Genomic DNA, 16,689 nt, shown 5'->3' on the forward strand with positions numbered 1-16,689 from the left:
CTAGTTCTTAGTATAAGTTTGCTGGTTTCAAGAAGTGTAATGCCGAGCGCATATCATTATGTCAAGATAATGGCACTAGCATTTACTTCATTTAAGAATATTTGTCAACATATTGAGCAAAAAGGTCTCTTTTTTTTTCTACCAAGAAAAGTGCACTTGTTATTAGTGAGAATGTACTTATTTTAAGGTATTTTTGGGATCATTGAGGTTAGCTAATTTTACTTGTTTTGGAAAGTCTTGACAAGCCAAATTTTCTTGTTCTATTGGCAGATCATTTTGCTTAGTTCAAATAAAATACCCCTCATTTTTGTATTTTTTTTTCTTGTTTTTAAACACTGACTTTTTGCAGTGCAACAAGGCGTTGACTCACAATTGACAAGCTTGACCATGGCCAGCAGATTGGCGTTGAGGACAAAGACCAGGGGGTCCGGGCCTCCCTCATCCAGCTGCTGCATGAGGACCATCGCCGACGGCCTCTCCTCCACTGCATAGTCTGAACGTGAAGAGGGCGGGGCAAAAAAAGACCAGAGATGTCAGTGGAGCATCGTGGAGGCAACATCGATTAATCGGGCGAACGTGAGTGTGTGCAGGACCATCTGTGAGAATTCCAGGCGACAATTGGTCCAAAATACATTTTGTCCATACAGTGAGCATACATCATGACAGTATGGCGGTGAACATTTAAGCACATTAGCACACGTGCACCACCGAGCGCAATGTGGAGGACGAAGAGGCAGGATGGTGAGGATGGGGGCAAGCACCTGTGACGTGGCCTCCCGTACCTCCTTTGACTCCAGTGGAGATGAGGATGGGAGGGAGCCCGTCCTCCGGGATCAGGCTCAGGGCGCTGCCCATAGGGCTGCCCTGGGAGCCCACGGGAGCCGGAACTGCCTGTGGGCAGGGAGACAGAAGTGTGTGTGAAATGTGCACAAAAGGTTCATAAACACAGCGAGGAGAGCCTTTGGGCAAATAAGTGACAGTAGCTTATAGAGAGCTGAGCCTAGTCATACAACTAATGCTAATTCTGCCCTGGCTCTTTAGTGCCACTCGGCTTATGAGACACTTATTCCATGAACCCTATGCGACTTATTTTACACATTAAGCTGTGTGTGCATGTGTACCTCTACAGACTCCAATCCGGAGGTTTTGCTTGCATAAGTCGTGACGGCTAGTGACCTGGAGGAAGGAGGTTTGGGGGACTCTGCAGTGTCCCCATTAGTGAGGACGCCATCAGCACACAAGACTCTCAATTGCTCCTGTGTCATGGATGCTGCAGTGGAATAAGACACAGTGCGGGCATGCGTTGTTTAGTCAAGGTAGATTTAGTGAGCGCGTATGTGCAGTAAACTTTTTCTACCTTAGGGGGCGCCATATAGACCATCACATCTTAAACTCCCAACTACTAGCTCGGGGGTCGGCAACCCGCGGCTCTAGAGCCGCATGCGGCTCTTTAGCGCCGCCCTAGTGGGTCTCTGGAGCTTTTTCAAAAATGTATGAAAAATGGAAAAAGATGAGGGGAAAAAAAATCTATTTTTTGTTTTAATATGGTTTCTGTAGGAGGACAAACATGACACAAACCTCCCTAATTGTTATAAATCACACTGTTTGTATTAAACATGCTTCACTGATTCGAGTATTTGGCGAGCGCCGTTTTGTCCTACTAATTTTGGCGGTCCTTGAACTCACCGTAGTTTGTTTACATGTATAATTTTCTCCGACTTTCTAGGACGTGTTTTATGCCACTTCTTTTTCTGTCTCATTTTGTCCACCAAACTTTTAATGTTGTGCGTGAATGCACAAAGGTGAGTTTTGTTGATGTTATTGACTTGTGTGGAGTGCTAATCGGGCATATTTGGTCACTGCATGACTGCAAGCTAATCGATGCTAACATACTATTTAGGCTAACTATATGTACATATTGCATCATTATGCCTCATTTGTAGGTATATTTGAGGTCATTTAGTTTCCATTATGTCCTCTTAATTCAATTTATATCTCATGACACACTATCTGTATGTAATATGGCTTTTAATATTTTGTGGCTCCAGACAGATTTGTTTTTGTATTTTTGGTCCAATATGGCTCCTTCAACATTTTGGGTTGCCAACCCCTGTACTAGCTTTACAGCTACGGACAAGCTAAAAGTAATATAAAGTTTTATGAGGCAAGTAAGTATTTTTTGTATTATTTGGGAAAATAGTTGTTTTTTTGTTCAATCTTATATCTTCATCTAACTAAATATGTACAACATTTTATCAGGCAGAGTATGAATCTTAAAAGTTCTGTTTAATCGTATAATTGCGTTCTCCAAGCACACAGAGGTACCCGATGATAGATGATGTTACAAAGCCTCATTAAAAAGCATACAGGCTTGTCTATCAATGGCATCCATCCACATAAAGGGCAGAATGCGTGAAGGTCATACCCTCGTTGCCAGGTGGCTTGAGGACCCCCACGGGCACCATTACGGTGGGAGGTGGCGAGCTGAGAATTCCGGAGGCCTGAGCCTGCTGCAGAGGGGGAATGGTGGAGCAGTACTCAGCAGGGTTGTTGGGGTTGGGACTATGGTTGCTGACGGCGACCTGCGACTCTGACGTCGGAGCTGGCGAAGGTACAGAATGCATTTACTCAAAAGAACAATGGGCCCCATTCAGGAACAAGAACAAAAATGTTCTTAAATCCCCTTTTAAGAGGATTAGGACATTCTGACATTTTTCTTAGCAGAGGCCACCCTGTACATACTGTAAATACTTGTGTGGTATGATTTAGGTTTACCTTGTTTATTATTTCTAGGGAATAAGCGGTAGAAAATGGATGGATGGATGGATAGTATATATTGTATTTTATTATTATTAACATTATTATCACTATAATTAGTAAGTTATAAGCCCTATGAGCTAAAAAGAAGCCTGGGAAAACTGCATACCATTAGGCAGCTACAACCCTAGCCTAACCTCCTCTCCTCACCACATCCCACCTCCCCGGATTGTAAATAATCAAATGTAGATAATCAAATGTATATACTTGTTCTTATGCTTTCTGAGCTCACTATGTTCACCGCTCGCTGTACATATCCTTCAAAGTGAGACCTACACTGTTACAATGTCCCTTTTACAGATGATATTACTGTTGATGACTGAAATATGCTGATAGCAACCCAACCCCCTCCGCATCCCACCCCCCGGATTGTAAATAATGTAAATAATTCAATGTATATACTCTGATGATTAACTTGTGTAATGACTGTATTATGCTGATAGTATATATTTGTACCATGAATTGATTTACGTGGACCCCGACTTAAACAAGTTGAAAAACTTATTCGGGTGTTACCATTTAGTGGTCAATTGTACGGAATATGTACTGTACTGTGCAATCTACTAATAAAAGTTTCAATCAATCAATCAATCAATTATATTATAGCTTTTAAACTTGTTTTTATTAGGGGCCATTGGAGTTGTGGCTGCCCCCAGAGGGCCGGATGTAACAGTATATAACATATAAATATAAATGTATAAGGATTTGCCTCAAGATATTATTACACATTGCCAATGCATTTTTTTTTTTTTTTATGTACACTGTAAAAAAAACAAAAAACGTTGATTTTACGGTAAAAAACTGTCAGCTCAGTCAACAAAATTTTACCGTAAATATTCAGTTGTTTTTACATCATTTTACTGTAAATCAATGGTCTCAGGCTTGCGGCCCCCATATTTTGTGGCCCTTGCACACCCTAAGTTAAATACGATACAACAATCTTGAATTCCACTATTGATACATACAAAAACAGTGCAAACACAAAAATGAAACCACAACAAACACACATTGGACAACACAAAGGCAACTTCCTGTAAGCAAGCCAGAGTGTCTTCGACCATCTCCCAGGTGACTCAAAATATGCAATTGTTACATTCAATTTCACATTTATAATGATATAGCTGAGGTTCAGTGAAATTGCTGGTAGAAGTAGTTAACAAATTAAGTCATGAGGTTATATAGTATTTCTGAAGGGAATACTTTGAGGGGCCCGGCCTTGCCCAGACTCTAGCTCCAGCGGCCCCCAAGGTAAATGGAGTTTGAGACCTGTGCTATAAATGGAAAACGGTATGACTGTTTTTTACAGTACAATTCTGTTAACTGAGCTGCCAGTTTTTTACAGCAAAATCTACGACTGTTATTACTGTAAGTGTAAAAACGGTAACAGAGATTTTCTTTTACGATAAAATCGTGATGACTGAGCTGCCAGTTTTTTTACTTTAAAATCTATTTTTACACAGTACAGTTTGAAAGATAACTTGTTTTGTATGTCGAGCAGATAATTTAAGTATTTGTATTTTAACAAATATGTTTGGAATGTATGATAATATAATTTTTGTTGCGTTATCAGATAATGTTAAAGTTTAAAAGATAGGCAATTGCATGCAACACATGTATTTTTTACGAATACATCCGTAAGAAAAGATAAAAGCACTTTATTGAGAAATGATTTCCAAGCTTTTGCAGGCCATATAAATTTAGTGGGCCACATATATAATCTAATTTGTATATACAGGTATCTTATCTTTAGTAATAAATGCAATATTTAGAATAGAATAGAAAGTCCATTCTATTGTATTCTAAATATTGCATTTATTACTTAAGATGGTTAGTTAACTAAATTATCTTGACTGTGAAGAAATTTTGTTGGAAGAAAATTGTTGTTTAAAGTATTACTTTTTTAATGGGACTGAAGAATGAATATTCTAAACTCCTGTGTCCATGCCAGTGTTGTAATGAGCCGTATAATGCCACTGAGAGGACCTGTCACATCGTGGAAGTCTTGGCGGACCTGGTGCAACTTTTTCTTCAAACAGCTAGCGAGTAACGACTCATCTTAGGATTTCGTAAGTCACTGACACCAACAGTTGGCTGTTCGGTCATGAAAAACGAGCTTGTAACTTCAAGAACCTTCTTCTGGACAGTTTTTGTGGCCAAAAAAAGCTTATTTTGGATTTTCAGGAAACCCGGAGCACGGCACCTTCAACAACATGGATGTATAATGCTCACCGCTGGTTAGGGCAGAATGGCAGGTGACGCAGACGCGAGCCTCCTTCTTGTCCATGTAGGCCAGTTTGCATTTCAGGCCGCAGCAAGTCGCACAGAACACCTGCATTCATGCAGAAGCAGAACCGGTTAGTTATTTTTGAATGTTTAATACAACTCCAGTATTGATATTTCATTGTGCAGGTGTGCATCATGCTTAACAAAAAATCAATAAGTCGTTACTAGGGATGTCCGATAATATCGGACTGCCAATATTATCGGCCGATAAATGCTTTAAAATGTAATATCGGAAATTATCGGTATCGGTTTCAAAAAGTAAAATTTCTGACTTTTTAAAACACCGCTGTGTACACATACGTAGGGAGAGGTATAGAGCGCCAATAAACCTTAAAGGCACTTCCTTTGCGTGCCGGCCCAGTCACATAATATCTACGGCTTTTAACACACACAAGTGAATGCAAATCATACTTGGTCAACAGCCATACAGGTCCCACTAAGGGTGGCCGTATAAACAACTTTAACACTGTTACAAATATGCGCCACACTGTGAACCCACACCAAACAAGAATGACAAACACATTTCGGGAGAACATCCGCACCGTAACACAAGATAAACACAACAGAACAAATACCCAGAACCCCTTGGAGCACTAACTCTTCCGGGACGCTACAATATACCCCCCCCCCCTCCCCCCCAACCTCAACCCCGCCCACCTCAGCCTCCTGTCCCAAATTCAAAGCTGCTGTTTTGAGGCATGTTAAAAAAAATAATGCACTTTGTGACTTCAATAATAAATATGGCAGTGCCATGTTGGCATTTTTTTCCATAACTGGAGTTGATTTATTTTGGAAAACCTTGTTACATTGTTTAATGCATCAAAATTAGGCATAATAATGTGCTAATTCCACGACTGTATATATCGGTATCGGTAATTAAGAGTTGGACAATATCGGGATATCGGATATCGGCAGAAAAGCCATTATCGGACATCTCGTCATTACAGATGGTATCTGGCAGTTCATTAGGTCAAATATGAGGCTTGTGAGTGGAACTGGGGCCTTTGTTTGTTGGTGTCATCATTGTGACTGCATCACCAGCTGGAGTGACACAGACAGCATTTGTTTACCACCATGGGAAATTAAGTAGCAGTCGGGTGATTTCCCAGTGCTGCGTCAGCTACAGGCTGCGTCCTCACTGCAAAGTGCTGCGCTTGACACCCGGCTGCATGTGTGGAGGCACCCATATTAAGTAAGGATTTTATCAAAGGAGCATGCTAATCTTTTTTTTTTTTTTACTTTGTAATGATACATAACAGGTTAAAAAAGTGAGTAAACCCCTACATTTAAACTTTTTTTAATGACAGTTCACCTTGATAAAAAGTAAACTTGGTAGTTAGTCAATGTATGTTTTAGTGCAATTTAGTTGTATTATCAACACACCGTGTTTATTGTCTAAATAGCTGGCAGCACAAGTGAGTAGCCTACGTTCAAGCATGGTGGTGGTAGCGTCACAGTCCTGGGCTGCATGAATGCTGCCTGCACTGAGGAGCTGCAGTTCATTGAGGAAATCGGGCCGCATGTCAGTTTTTTAACATAAGGTTTTCCAAACACAACTCTTAGATCACGACTGCCTTGCTAAGGGAGATGAAGGAGAAGGTGATGGAGTGGAAAAGTACAGTATTTCTTCACACCTGAACCCCATCGTGCACGAAAGGAAGGAAAAAAGAAAGAAAGGAAAGCAATAAAAGAGGGTGGAAGGTAGAAGTAGAAGTAAGTAAAGAAAGAAGGACAAAAGGAAAGAAGAAAGAAAGGGAGCAAGGAATAAAGAAATTAAGGAAAGAAGGAAACGGATAAAAAAAGAAAAGAAAAAGAAAGAAAGAGGGGAGGACAGAAAGAAAAACGGGAGGAAAGAAAAGGGAATGAGTGAAGTAAGGAAAGAAGTAAGGAAGTAAGGTATGGAGAAAGGAAATACCGGTAAGTCAGGGATGGATGGATGGAGGAAAGAAGGAAGAAAGGAAGAAAGGAAAGAAGGGAAGAAGCAAAGAAGGAAATAAGTAAGGAAGGGGAAAGGAAGGACAGGAATAAGGAAAATAAGTAATAAGGAAAAAATAAGAAAAGAAGGAAGGAAAGCAAGAAGAAAGGAAGGTAGACAGGATGAAAAGGAAGGTATGTAGGAAGGAAACAAATAAAGTAGAAAGGAAGGAAGGAATACGTCTAATATTCAGAAGCTTTACCAGTGATATATTGTTAAGGGTAACTGCACTTTTTGGGGAATGTTGCCTATCATTCACAATCATTATGAGAGACAAGAACAAATGTCTTAGTTTGGGGGGATTTTAAAGACGCTTGCATGATGCAGCTAATGGGAGTCACCGTTGTAGCCTTCAAAGCCCTCTAAAACTTCTTCAAAACCCTCCATTTATGTTTTATATACACACTGCAAGTATATATATAATGTAGTAACAGACACGTTCATAACAATATGTCATAAGTACAATATTTACCTTATTTTGGTCATTTTTAGAAATACCGGAACTTCTTTCCGCATTTATTTCCGTTTCTATAGCAGTGAACTACCGACTTCTGGCAACATATTTGTGTTCCTACTTAAGGAGACAAATGCAAGTGTGTTGTAATCATGACAGACTTGGTAATAGACAACAAAGACTACTATTTTGGGGACAAATGAGGATTCACAACCTTATCTTTTTGAAGCTGAATATACGGAGGATGAACTGCTGATGAACAGAGGGTGAAATGTTGGAGCAGACGGAAGCCCAGAGAGTGAGGTCGACGTGACTTGTTGCTGCAAATGTGGAACTTTAAGCCAAGCTATGCCAAAATAAACTGATTGCTTGTCAAAATCAACAGGAAAGGTCCCCGGCCAGCTTGACCAAAAAGACAACTGTCCATCGAGTGAGTCACTATAATACTGACCAGGATACACGCAACACATCACCATACAACAACAATCGAGCTAGATGTCTACAAACAAAACATGAAATAATACTTTACAGATACTGTAATATGATTGTTAATTTTTTCAGTCAGTACAGATTGGTGTCCTATCCCATTGTGTTGTACATTACAAACTCGAAAGCCATTCAGTTGTTGATGTAGTAACTAGCTTACCTCTTGCCGTAGCTGGCTTACGGCTAATGCCGTAGCATGGCAATGTATTACATTGCAAAGCAAAGCAGTTCCTCAGTGTTCGTTCTTACAATAACAATGTAGCTACAGCTTGGTTATTATACAGGTTATGGAACGTAAATGAAATATTGTTGGCGGTTTTTAGATACATTTTTAAAGTGACTTAGAGGCAGAATGGATTGCTACCATTAGCTGCATTGTTAACACCCTAAAACAGTGGTTCTTAACCTGGGTTCGATCGAACCCTAGGGTTTCAGTGAGTCGGCCTCAGGGGTTCGGCGGAGCCTCCGCCACGGAGGTAAAGACAAATCCGACTTATCGTGTAAATAAAAACTTCTACCTATCGGCTTATTATGGATACCCCCAAACAATGTTCCCTCTAATTTTCCATCTGATTTGCAGGTTGTTTGATTGATCGATTGAAACTTTTACTAGCAGATTGCAAAGGAAGAGAATACATTATATGAAACAGTACAGTTTACACAGTCCAGTACAGATTCCGTACCATTGACCACTAAATGGTAACACCCGAATATGTTTTTCAACTTGTTTAAGTCGGGTCCACGTTAATCAATTCATGGTAATGTGTGTAAGACGTGTAATTTGTTGTGAGTTCATGCACTATGTTGGTTTTGTTCTTTGAACAAGGTGAGTTCATGCACGGTTCATTTTGTGCACTAGTAAAAAAACATACAACTTTTTCTTGAATTTGAAAAAAAAAACACGTTTTATTTTTCACTAAAGAAGGGTTCGGTGAATGGGCATATGAAACTGGTGGGGTTCGGTACCTCCAACAAGGTTAAGAACCACTGCTCTAAAACAAGCTGATTATTACAAGGTAGAATACAAAAAAAATAACCTTTTGTCTTCTTGTCTCTCCTCAGGATTGTGAACAATAGGCAAAATTTAAAAAAAAAAGTGCAGTTCCCTTTTAACAATGTAAAGTTTTGTTGAATTTCATGTCCTAGAGGATGAAGGCAGTGCAAGATAATGTTGCGCTAATTAAATATTTACACTATGAACAAAATTAGTTATAACATGTTGACTGTGACATGTGTTCACTTGTGTTGCCAGCTATTATAGACAATAATGGCTGTGTGAATACTCAGTAAATTAATGTATACTGCAATAAACACGGAACACAGTCTACTCAAAAGTAATTCCACATTTATTTTTCCAGTCTTGACAAGCTGGAAAAAGGAGTGTCGTGTTGGCCTCACCTTGCCACAAGCCCTGCAGTGGTGCCTCCTCTTGGTGAAGGTGAACTTGACGTCACATCTGGTGCACACGGGGGCCTGGGAGTCGGGTACCCACACAGGGGCAACCTCCCCTAAAGAGCTGGGTTGTTTCCTGCTGAGGGAGCCCTGCTGTCCTGCTTGGATGTCATTGTCTGGACTCTCCGAGGACAACATCAGAGGAGAGGGGAGGACAACGTCGTCCCCGTTTACACTGACCGGAGTCACATCTGGTGTGGTTTCAGACGGTGTTCCTCTGCGACTGTCCGAGTTCTTGTTCTTGCTACTGGCGGACTGGCCCAACTGATTTTGGACCTGTCCTGCAACAGGCTGAGGGATCTGAAGTTTGAGGCTGACTGGCTGCTTGGGTCTAGCTCCTCCGTACGGAACACTAACCGGACGGAGACGACTGTTGTTCAGCTTTGGTAGAACACCACCTCCCGCTGCCCCGTCGCCGTTCTCCTGCTTGCTCTCCTCCATCTCCTTCTCCTCGGTCACAGAGTCCTCCTTGGAGGGGACAGGTGAGGGAGACAAGCTCTCCTCATCCTCCTCTGTCCCCTGAACATTTAACCTGCTTCCGTTCTCAAGCTCCAAGCCGTTCGGAGGGCTGAGGAGCTGCTCGGAATGTCCCTCAAGTCTACTCATCTCATTTCTTGAACTACTATCATCCTCAGCAGGCTGAGGATCTGTCTCTCCATTTACACAACGTTCTACAAGCTCATCCTTGGATGTACTTTGTCTATTTTGCTCAAAATCCTGTGAAGCTTCAGTGTAAGGCTCATCTTGTACACCAGCTTGTCCATTAAGTGTAGTTGGTTCCACACGCTCAGCAGAGAGTGTCTCTTCTTGTTCTTGTCCCATCTCAAAGGTGAAAAGGGACACAGTGGAGGCCTCCCCACGTGGCTCCTCCAGGTGAGCATCGGCCTCCTGGACAGAAGACCTTGACCGGGTCTCCTTAAATGCGTCATCCAAGCGTGGGTGCCGGTTCTCCACGTCGTCCGCGCACACCAGTTTGCCGATATTGGGCTGGGGCAGCAACCGGCTGTGGATATCGGCCGGCCGCTCTTCTGCTGCCCAAGATGGAAGATCGCCACCTGAACGTCTTTTGGTGTCTGCGTTGGAGGAGGGTTTGGGGAGGGTCTTTAAGGCAAGTGGACTCTCACCCGGGCTGAGATCTGCATGGGCCAGGGCGGGGTTCAGCGAGAGCAGGTGGGCCGGCGGGGCTAAAATCTGGGTCCACTTGGCATCCGTGAGAATTGGAGAGTCGGTCTCATCTGGTAAGAGGAGAGTAACATGTTATCACACACACATCCATAGAAAAACATTATGGTCATTTGCAGCAATCAATTAGATGTGTAAGGAAAGTCTGATTTCAGACTATACCTGAATGCAACACTTTACAGACATGATTTCAGGGTCCCTAATTGCAACAACAGATTAGCTATGTTATTAGGGAGATAATGTTATAAAACATAAGTGGCAAACTATAAAAGTAATCTTCCTATATTTGTAAAACTGTATTAGGTATGCAGATGGATGGATGGATGGTAATCAGTTTTTCTCGGCTAATTGGTATGCTTAAGCTAGCAAGCGAAAAAAATCGGGTTACTAGTAGAGATGTCCGATAATGGCTTTTTTGCCGATATCCGATATTGTCCAACTCTTAATTACCGATTCCGATATCAACCGATACCAATACATACAGTCGTGAAATTAGCACATTATTATGCCTAATTTTGTTGTGATGCCCCGCTGGATGCATTAAACAATGTAACAAGGTTTTCCAAAATAAATCAACTCAAGTTATGGAAAAAATGCTAACATGGCACTGCCATATTTATTATTGAAGTCACAAAGTGCATTATTTTTTTTAACATGCCTCAAAACAGCAGGTTGGAATTTGGGACATGCTCTCCCTGAGAGAGCATGAGGAGGTTGAGGTGGGGGAGGTTCAGGTGGGGGGTTAGGGAGTAGCGGGGGGGTGTATTGTAGCGTCCCGGAAGAGTTAGTGCTGCAAGGGGTTCTGGGTATTTGTTCTGTTGTGTTTATGTTGTGTTACGGTGCGGATGTTCTCCCGAAATGTATTTGTCATTCTTGTTTGGTGTGGGTTCACAGTGTGGCGCATATTTGTAACAATGTTAAAGTTGTTTATACGGCCACCCTCGGTGTCACCTGAATGGTTGTTGACCAAGTATGCATGGCATTCACTTGTGTGTGTGAAAAGCCGTAGATATTATGTGACTGGGCCGGCACGCAAAGGCAGTGCCTTTAAGGTTTATTGGCGCTCTGTACTTCTCCCTACGTCCGTTTACACAGCGGCGTTTTAAAAAGTCATACATTTTACTTTGTGAAACCGATACCGATAAATTCCGATATTACATTTTAAAGCATTTATCGGCCGATAATATCGGCAGTCCGATATTATCGGACATCCCTAGTTACTAGCCTTCCTACCACTAGTCGGCATGGCAAATGGAACCCCGTAAGATCGGACCAAAACATTTGGGTCTCATTTGCTAGCATTAGCTTATAGTGACCAACAGCATCTTTGTCTGGACTGGAGCCTGTAGTGCCTCAGACTGGAAGTCTCTGCAGAGAGTGGTGAGGACGGCGGAAAAGATCATCAGGACGCCTCTTCCTCCTATCCAGGAGATTGCAAAAAGCCGCTGCCTGACCAGGGCTCAGAAAATCTGCAGAGACTCCTCCCACCCCCACCAAGGACTGTTTTCACTGCTGGACTCTAGAAAGAGGATCCGCAGCCTCCGTAGCAGAACCTCCAGGTTCTGTCACAGCTTCTTCCCTCATGCCATAAGACTCTTGAACGCATCATAATTATCCCCTCAATCCCCCCCTAAGAACAGATTAACTCGCTGGAATATAAAGACAATATAACATACATCCATAAAAATGGATGCATATGCAAAGGTGCAATATATTTATCTGTACAGTAATCTATTTATTTATATCTGCACCTTATTGCTTTTTTATCCTGCACTACCATGAGCTAATGCAACAAAATTTCGTTCTTATCTGTACTGCAAAGTTCAAATTTGAATGACAATAAAAGGAAGTCAATGTCTAAGTCTAAGTCTAGTTAGAGATCAACATAACTTTGTTTTTCCAAGCTTCGGAAAGAAGAAAGTTAGTGTGAAAGATAGTGCCGAGAAGAAGACATGGCATCAAATATATGACAACGCGTATAGCTAGCTAACTTGGTGAAGCAGTTGTAGCGTATCACTGCTAGTCTGCGCCATACTGAAGCAGAATGATTCGAAAACACCAGCCGAGGATGTTAAAACAATATGTAAACGGCAGATATGTACCGTATTTTTCGGAGTATAAGTCGCACCGCCTGCCGAAAATGCATAATAAAAAAGGAAAAAACATATATAAGTCGCCAAACTATGAAAAAAACTGCGACTTATAGTCCGAAAAATACGGTATCCATTAAAATATTGAAAAGCTGCTGATGATTTGTTTGAAAGATAAGCAGCTGAGTAGAGATACCGTAGAAGTGAAGTGAATTATATTTATATAGCACTTTTCTCTAGAGACTCAAAGCACTTGCTTTACATAGTGAAACCCATTATCTGCATCTTTAAGCTACATTTTAACCAGTGTGGGTGGCACTGAGAGCAGGTGGGTAAAGTGACTTGCCCAAGAACACAACGGCAGTGACTAGGATGGTGGAAGCAGGGATCGAACCGGGAACCCTCAAATTGCTGGTAAATACTCGGGGCTGTAAAAAAAAAATATATATTTTTCAATGAATCGCGAGTCTTATTTCTGACGATTCTTAATCAATTAAAAAAAAATCCCCCCACCCAAAAATACATATAAATATAAATATATATATTTTTTATTTTTTTATTTGATCTGTCCTGTCCAGACACTTAGGCAAATCATATTGTTGATGGTGATGCCAGTATCTGCAGTACAGATTTACTTAAGAAAAGAGAAGTGTGTGATACTTCTCTTGTTGCCTTATTTGTATTTGACTTTATTCAATGTTTGAGTAGAATTTTATTAAATAAAACCAGTTTTTTTAGTCATATAGAAAATTATCAGAGCTGATTGTCAAGGAGAGGAATTTAGTTTATCAGAGAACTGGCACCTGATATTGTTAAAAAAGTATTGATTTGATCAAGAATCGTTTTGAATCGAATCGTTACCTCCAAAAATCGAACCATGTAGTGCCAAAAGATTCACAGCCCTAGTAAATACTGCACATTATTATTACTTTACTTTAAAAAACTACTGTAGTTATTTGTATTACATTATATTGTATTGTTTTTATACAATATTCTTATCCAAAAGTTTGTTTTTCTTTTTAAAAGACAAATTGTGTTCTTTTGCGGGGTTCAAGCACAGATTAAATTGATTTTATTTTATGTTGTTTCGCAGTACAAGTTTTTCCAAATACAAGCTGCGTCATAGAACCAATTGAACTCGTATCCCAAGGTACAACTATACTAAATAAAGTCATATTTTCCCACAAAACCTTCATAGAAAGTAATGGGAGTAGTGTTGCTCTGTACTAAAGGGGAACTGCAAGTTTTGGGGGAATTTTGCCTATCTTTCACAATCATTATGAGAGATAAGAACATACAGATTATTTGAAATTTTAGAGATGATAAAAAACGCTTGAAAGATGCGGCTAATAGCCCTAATAGCTACAAAGCCCTGGTCGTAGAAGCTGGCTTATCTCTTTCCGTAGCTAGCTTTCACGGCTAATACCGAAGCATGCCGATGTGTTAGTACGCTAGAAAAAGAGTTCCTCAGTGTTCGCTGTTACAATAACAATGTTGCTAGAACTTGTTTATTATATGGGTTACAACAGTGGTCCCCAGATACCGGTCCGTGACGCATTTGCTACCGGACCGCAGACAAACATTAAATAATTTATAAACGTCTGCATTTACTCCGACTTAACTTGCTGCTGTCCCACTAGACACACCAATAAGCTTGTATATAGGGTTAACCCTAACCCTAACCACAATAAAACTCCTCATAGGAATTTGCCATTTGTTATATCTGTTCTAACTTTGTGACACAATGCACATTAATGAACATATGAAACATAAATGTGACAGATTGTAGCCAAAGGCTGATTTCCATCTGCATCTCATTGCAAAGAAACAAGCACCGGGCTCCCACTAATTTAGCGTTATAGTGAGTTGTATTTTTCCTGCGCTTATTTTTGCTGTATTTATCTGGCACAAGTGGAAAGCCGGTCCCTGAAAGTTATCTGCCTACAATAAACCGGTCCGTGGTGCAAAAAAGGTTGGGCACCACTGGGTTACAGAACATAAATGAAGTATTGTTGACGGTTTTTTAATGCATTTCTGAAGTGAGAGGTTAGAAGTGGAATTGATTGCTCCCAAGAACGAGCCAATTTTTACATATTGAACTGCAAAAAAACCCAAAACCTTTTGTCTTCTTGTCTCTCATAAGGATTTTCAACAATCGGCAAAATTCCAAAGAAAGTGAAGTTCCCCTTTAAGTTGAAAAGGTATACACCAAAGAAACACTAGTTTGTTGTAGTTGTATAACAGTCATCAGCCACATTTTGTGTTTGGAACAGTCTTGTAATATTTCCCTACTTATTATTATTTCCTACATACAGCATAAATACTCTTGGCCACAACCAAAAGAGGAACAAATTAAGAAAACGGAACAGAGTTTGTTTTTGCTTTAGTAGCATTAGCAACTTTTTTTGCTTCTCCTTCTTGGCAAGCGCTGAAATTTTAAAGTAAAAATAAGCACTGAAAAGATGAAAACAACAGGAGAAAGAGGCTAGTGTGCCGAGGGACGCTCCAAGGATCGGCAAATTAGGAAGAAAGTGGGCCAAATAACTGGGCCACCCCAGGGAGCTGTCAGTCAGTCACACTGACAGTGGAACGCTGTATATAAAAAAAAAAAGATATTCTATCGGAGCCAACTTACTTAACGTGGTCATGTCAGCGTGACTGCTGCTGCTGCTCTCCTCCCTGGGATGGAATGCAAGCAAGGCAGCTTTTGTTGTTGCCGGGGCAACCTCACACGCACCCAGAAACACACACGCGCACACACACAAATTGTAATAATCGCTAGGTATGAATCATCAGGCTGGCTGTGTCTTGCTACCTTGGAAGCGTTCCTTCACAATCACAAAAATTAAACCCGGATACATTTTTGGGAGAGTGTACCAATCAAGCATTCCCTCACAAAGCTCGTGGGAAGCGGCAAATTACTTTTTTTCCCCCCCTCAATGCCTTCATGTTTTACTCCATGATGGCAGCTGTTCTGAGAAGTGGAAATTCAGGTGAGCATGACTAAAATTTGGGGAAATTAATCAAGTAATTGTGTTATTTGATTTTTCTTTCAGGAATGAGAACATTTATCTCTGAATTTTCCTTCCGTACTTCTGTTTCCATGAGAACAGAGGAGTGCATCGATGCAACTTCCCAGAGTTGATGTTAATCGTTAATATTCTTCTAGATCGACAGCTCCTCTGCTGGTTGCAGCCAAGTATTGCACTCAAATTTGCTTTAACTGCTTCCAGATTTTAACAAATCCTATAGAGTTAACATTCAATAAATGGTTTCCAGTGGAGATGTGCGGATCGATGAAAAAGTATGTGGTTGCCAATGTCAAATAATGCCTTTTAATACCGATCAGATTGACCTCCATTAGAGATAATAAACTGCATTTCTTACACGTATCTTGAATATCATTATACATAACATGTTACACACCAGGAGCAAGCAAGAAGCAGGCATGCTAATAGCTAAGCTAACCTCTGAGATAGCTTTAAACAGAAGAAGTAAGTTCTTAGTAAAGTTTAAAAAGTGTAGATGGAAGCACATTTCAGCAGAAAGTAAGCAATTATTAACAGGAAATGAACAAGTAAATTAATAGGAGTCTGTAGAGAATTTAACATAACAAATTGTGTGTCAGCATTGTTAAGAGTTTTTGATTGATTGAAACTTTTATTAGTAGATTGTACAGTACAGTACATATTCCGTACAATTGACCACTAAATGGTAACACCCGAATAAGTTTTTCAATTTGTTTAAGTCGGGGTCCATGTAAATCAATTCATGGTACAAATATATACTATCAGCATAATACAGTCATCACACAAGTTAATCATCAGAGTATATACATTGAATTATTTACATTATTTACAATCCGGGGGGCGGATCAATCCATAAATTTGTGGTGTCGATACCAAAGGTAGTATCAGTAAATGATCAATACTAAAGTGATCAGATTAATA

At 40.5% G+C, this 16,689-nt stretch overlaps 1 protein-coding gene across 7 annotated transcripts in view; it reads right to left on the reverse strand.

The window, feature by feature from the left end:
* zfyve9a (zinc finger, FYVE domain containing 9a) overlaps positions 1–16,689 on the reverse strand; it is a 49,884-nt gene that overhangs the window by 12,102 nt on the left and 21,093 nt on the right. For 4 of the 7 annotated variants that reach the window (XR_009817309.1, XM_061978950.1, XM_061978948.1 and 1 more), the window contains 6 exons: positions 9,414–10,702; positions 5,047–5,146; positions 2,426–2,602; positions 1,122–1,270; positions 762–891; positions 371–493 (listed from right to left, as the gene is read on the reverse strand). Coding sequence is in view for 6 of the 7 variants with exons in the window: in XM_061978950.1 (XP_061834934.1) it covers positions 371–493; positions 762–891; positions 1,122–1,270; positions 2,426–2,602; positions 5,047–5,146; positions 9,414–10,702 (1,968 nt within the window). In the remaining variant the exon portion in view is untranslated. The remainder of the gene's footprint in view (positions 1–370; positions 494–761; positions 892–1,121; positions 1,271–2,425; positions 2,603–5,046; positions 5,147–9,413; positions 10,703–16,689) is intronic. The other 3 variants (XM_061978951.2, XM_061978953.1, XM_061978952.1) reach the window with 3 other exon arrangements.

Source organism: Nerophis lumbriciformis, linkage group LG19 (genome assembly GCF_033978685.3).
Source record: "Nerophis lumbriciformis linkage group LG19, RoL_Nlum_v2.1, whole genome shotgun sequence".
NCBI lineage: Eukaryota > Metazoa > Chordata > Actinopteri > Syngnathiformes > Syngnathidae > Nerophis > Nerophis lumbriciformis.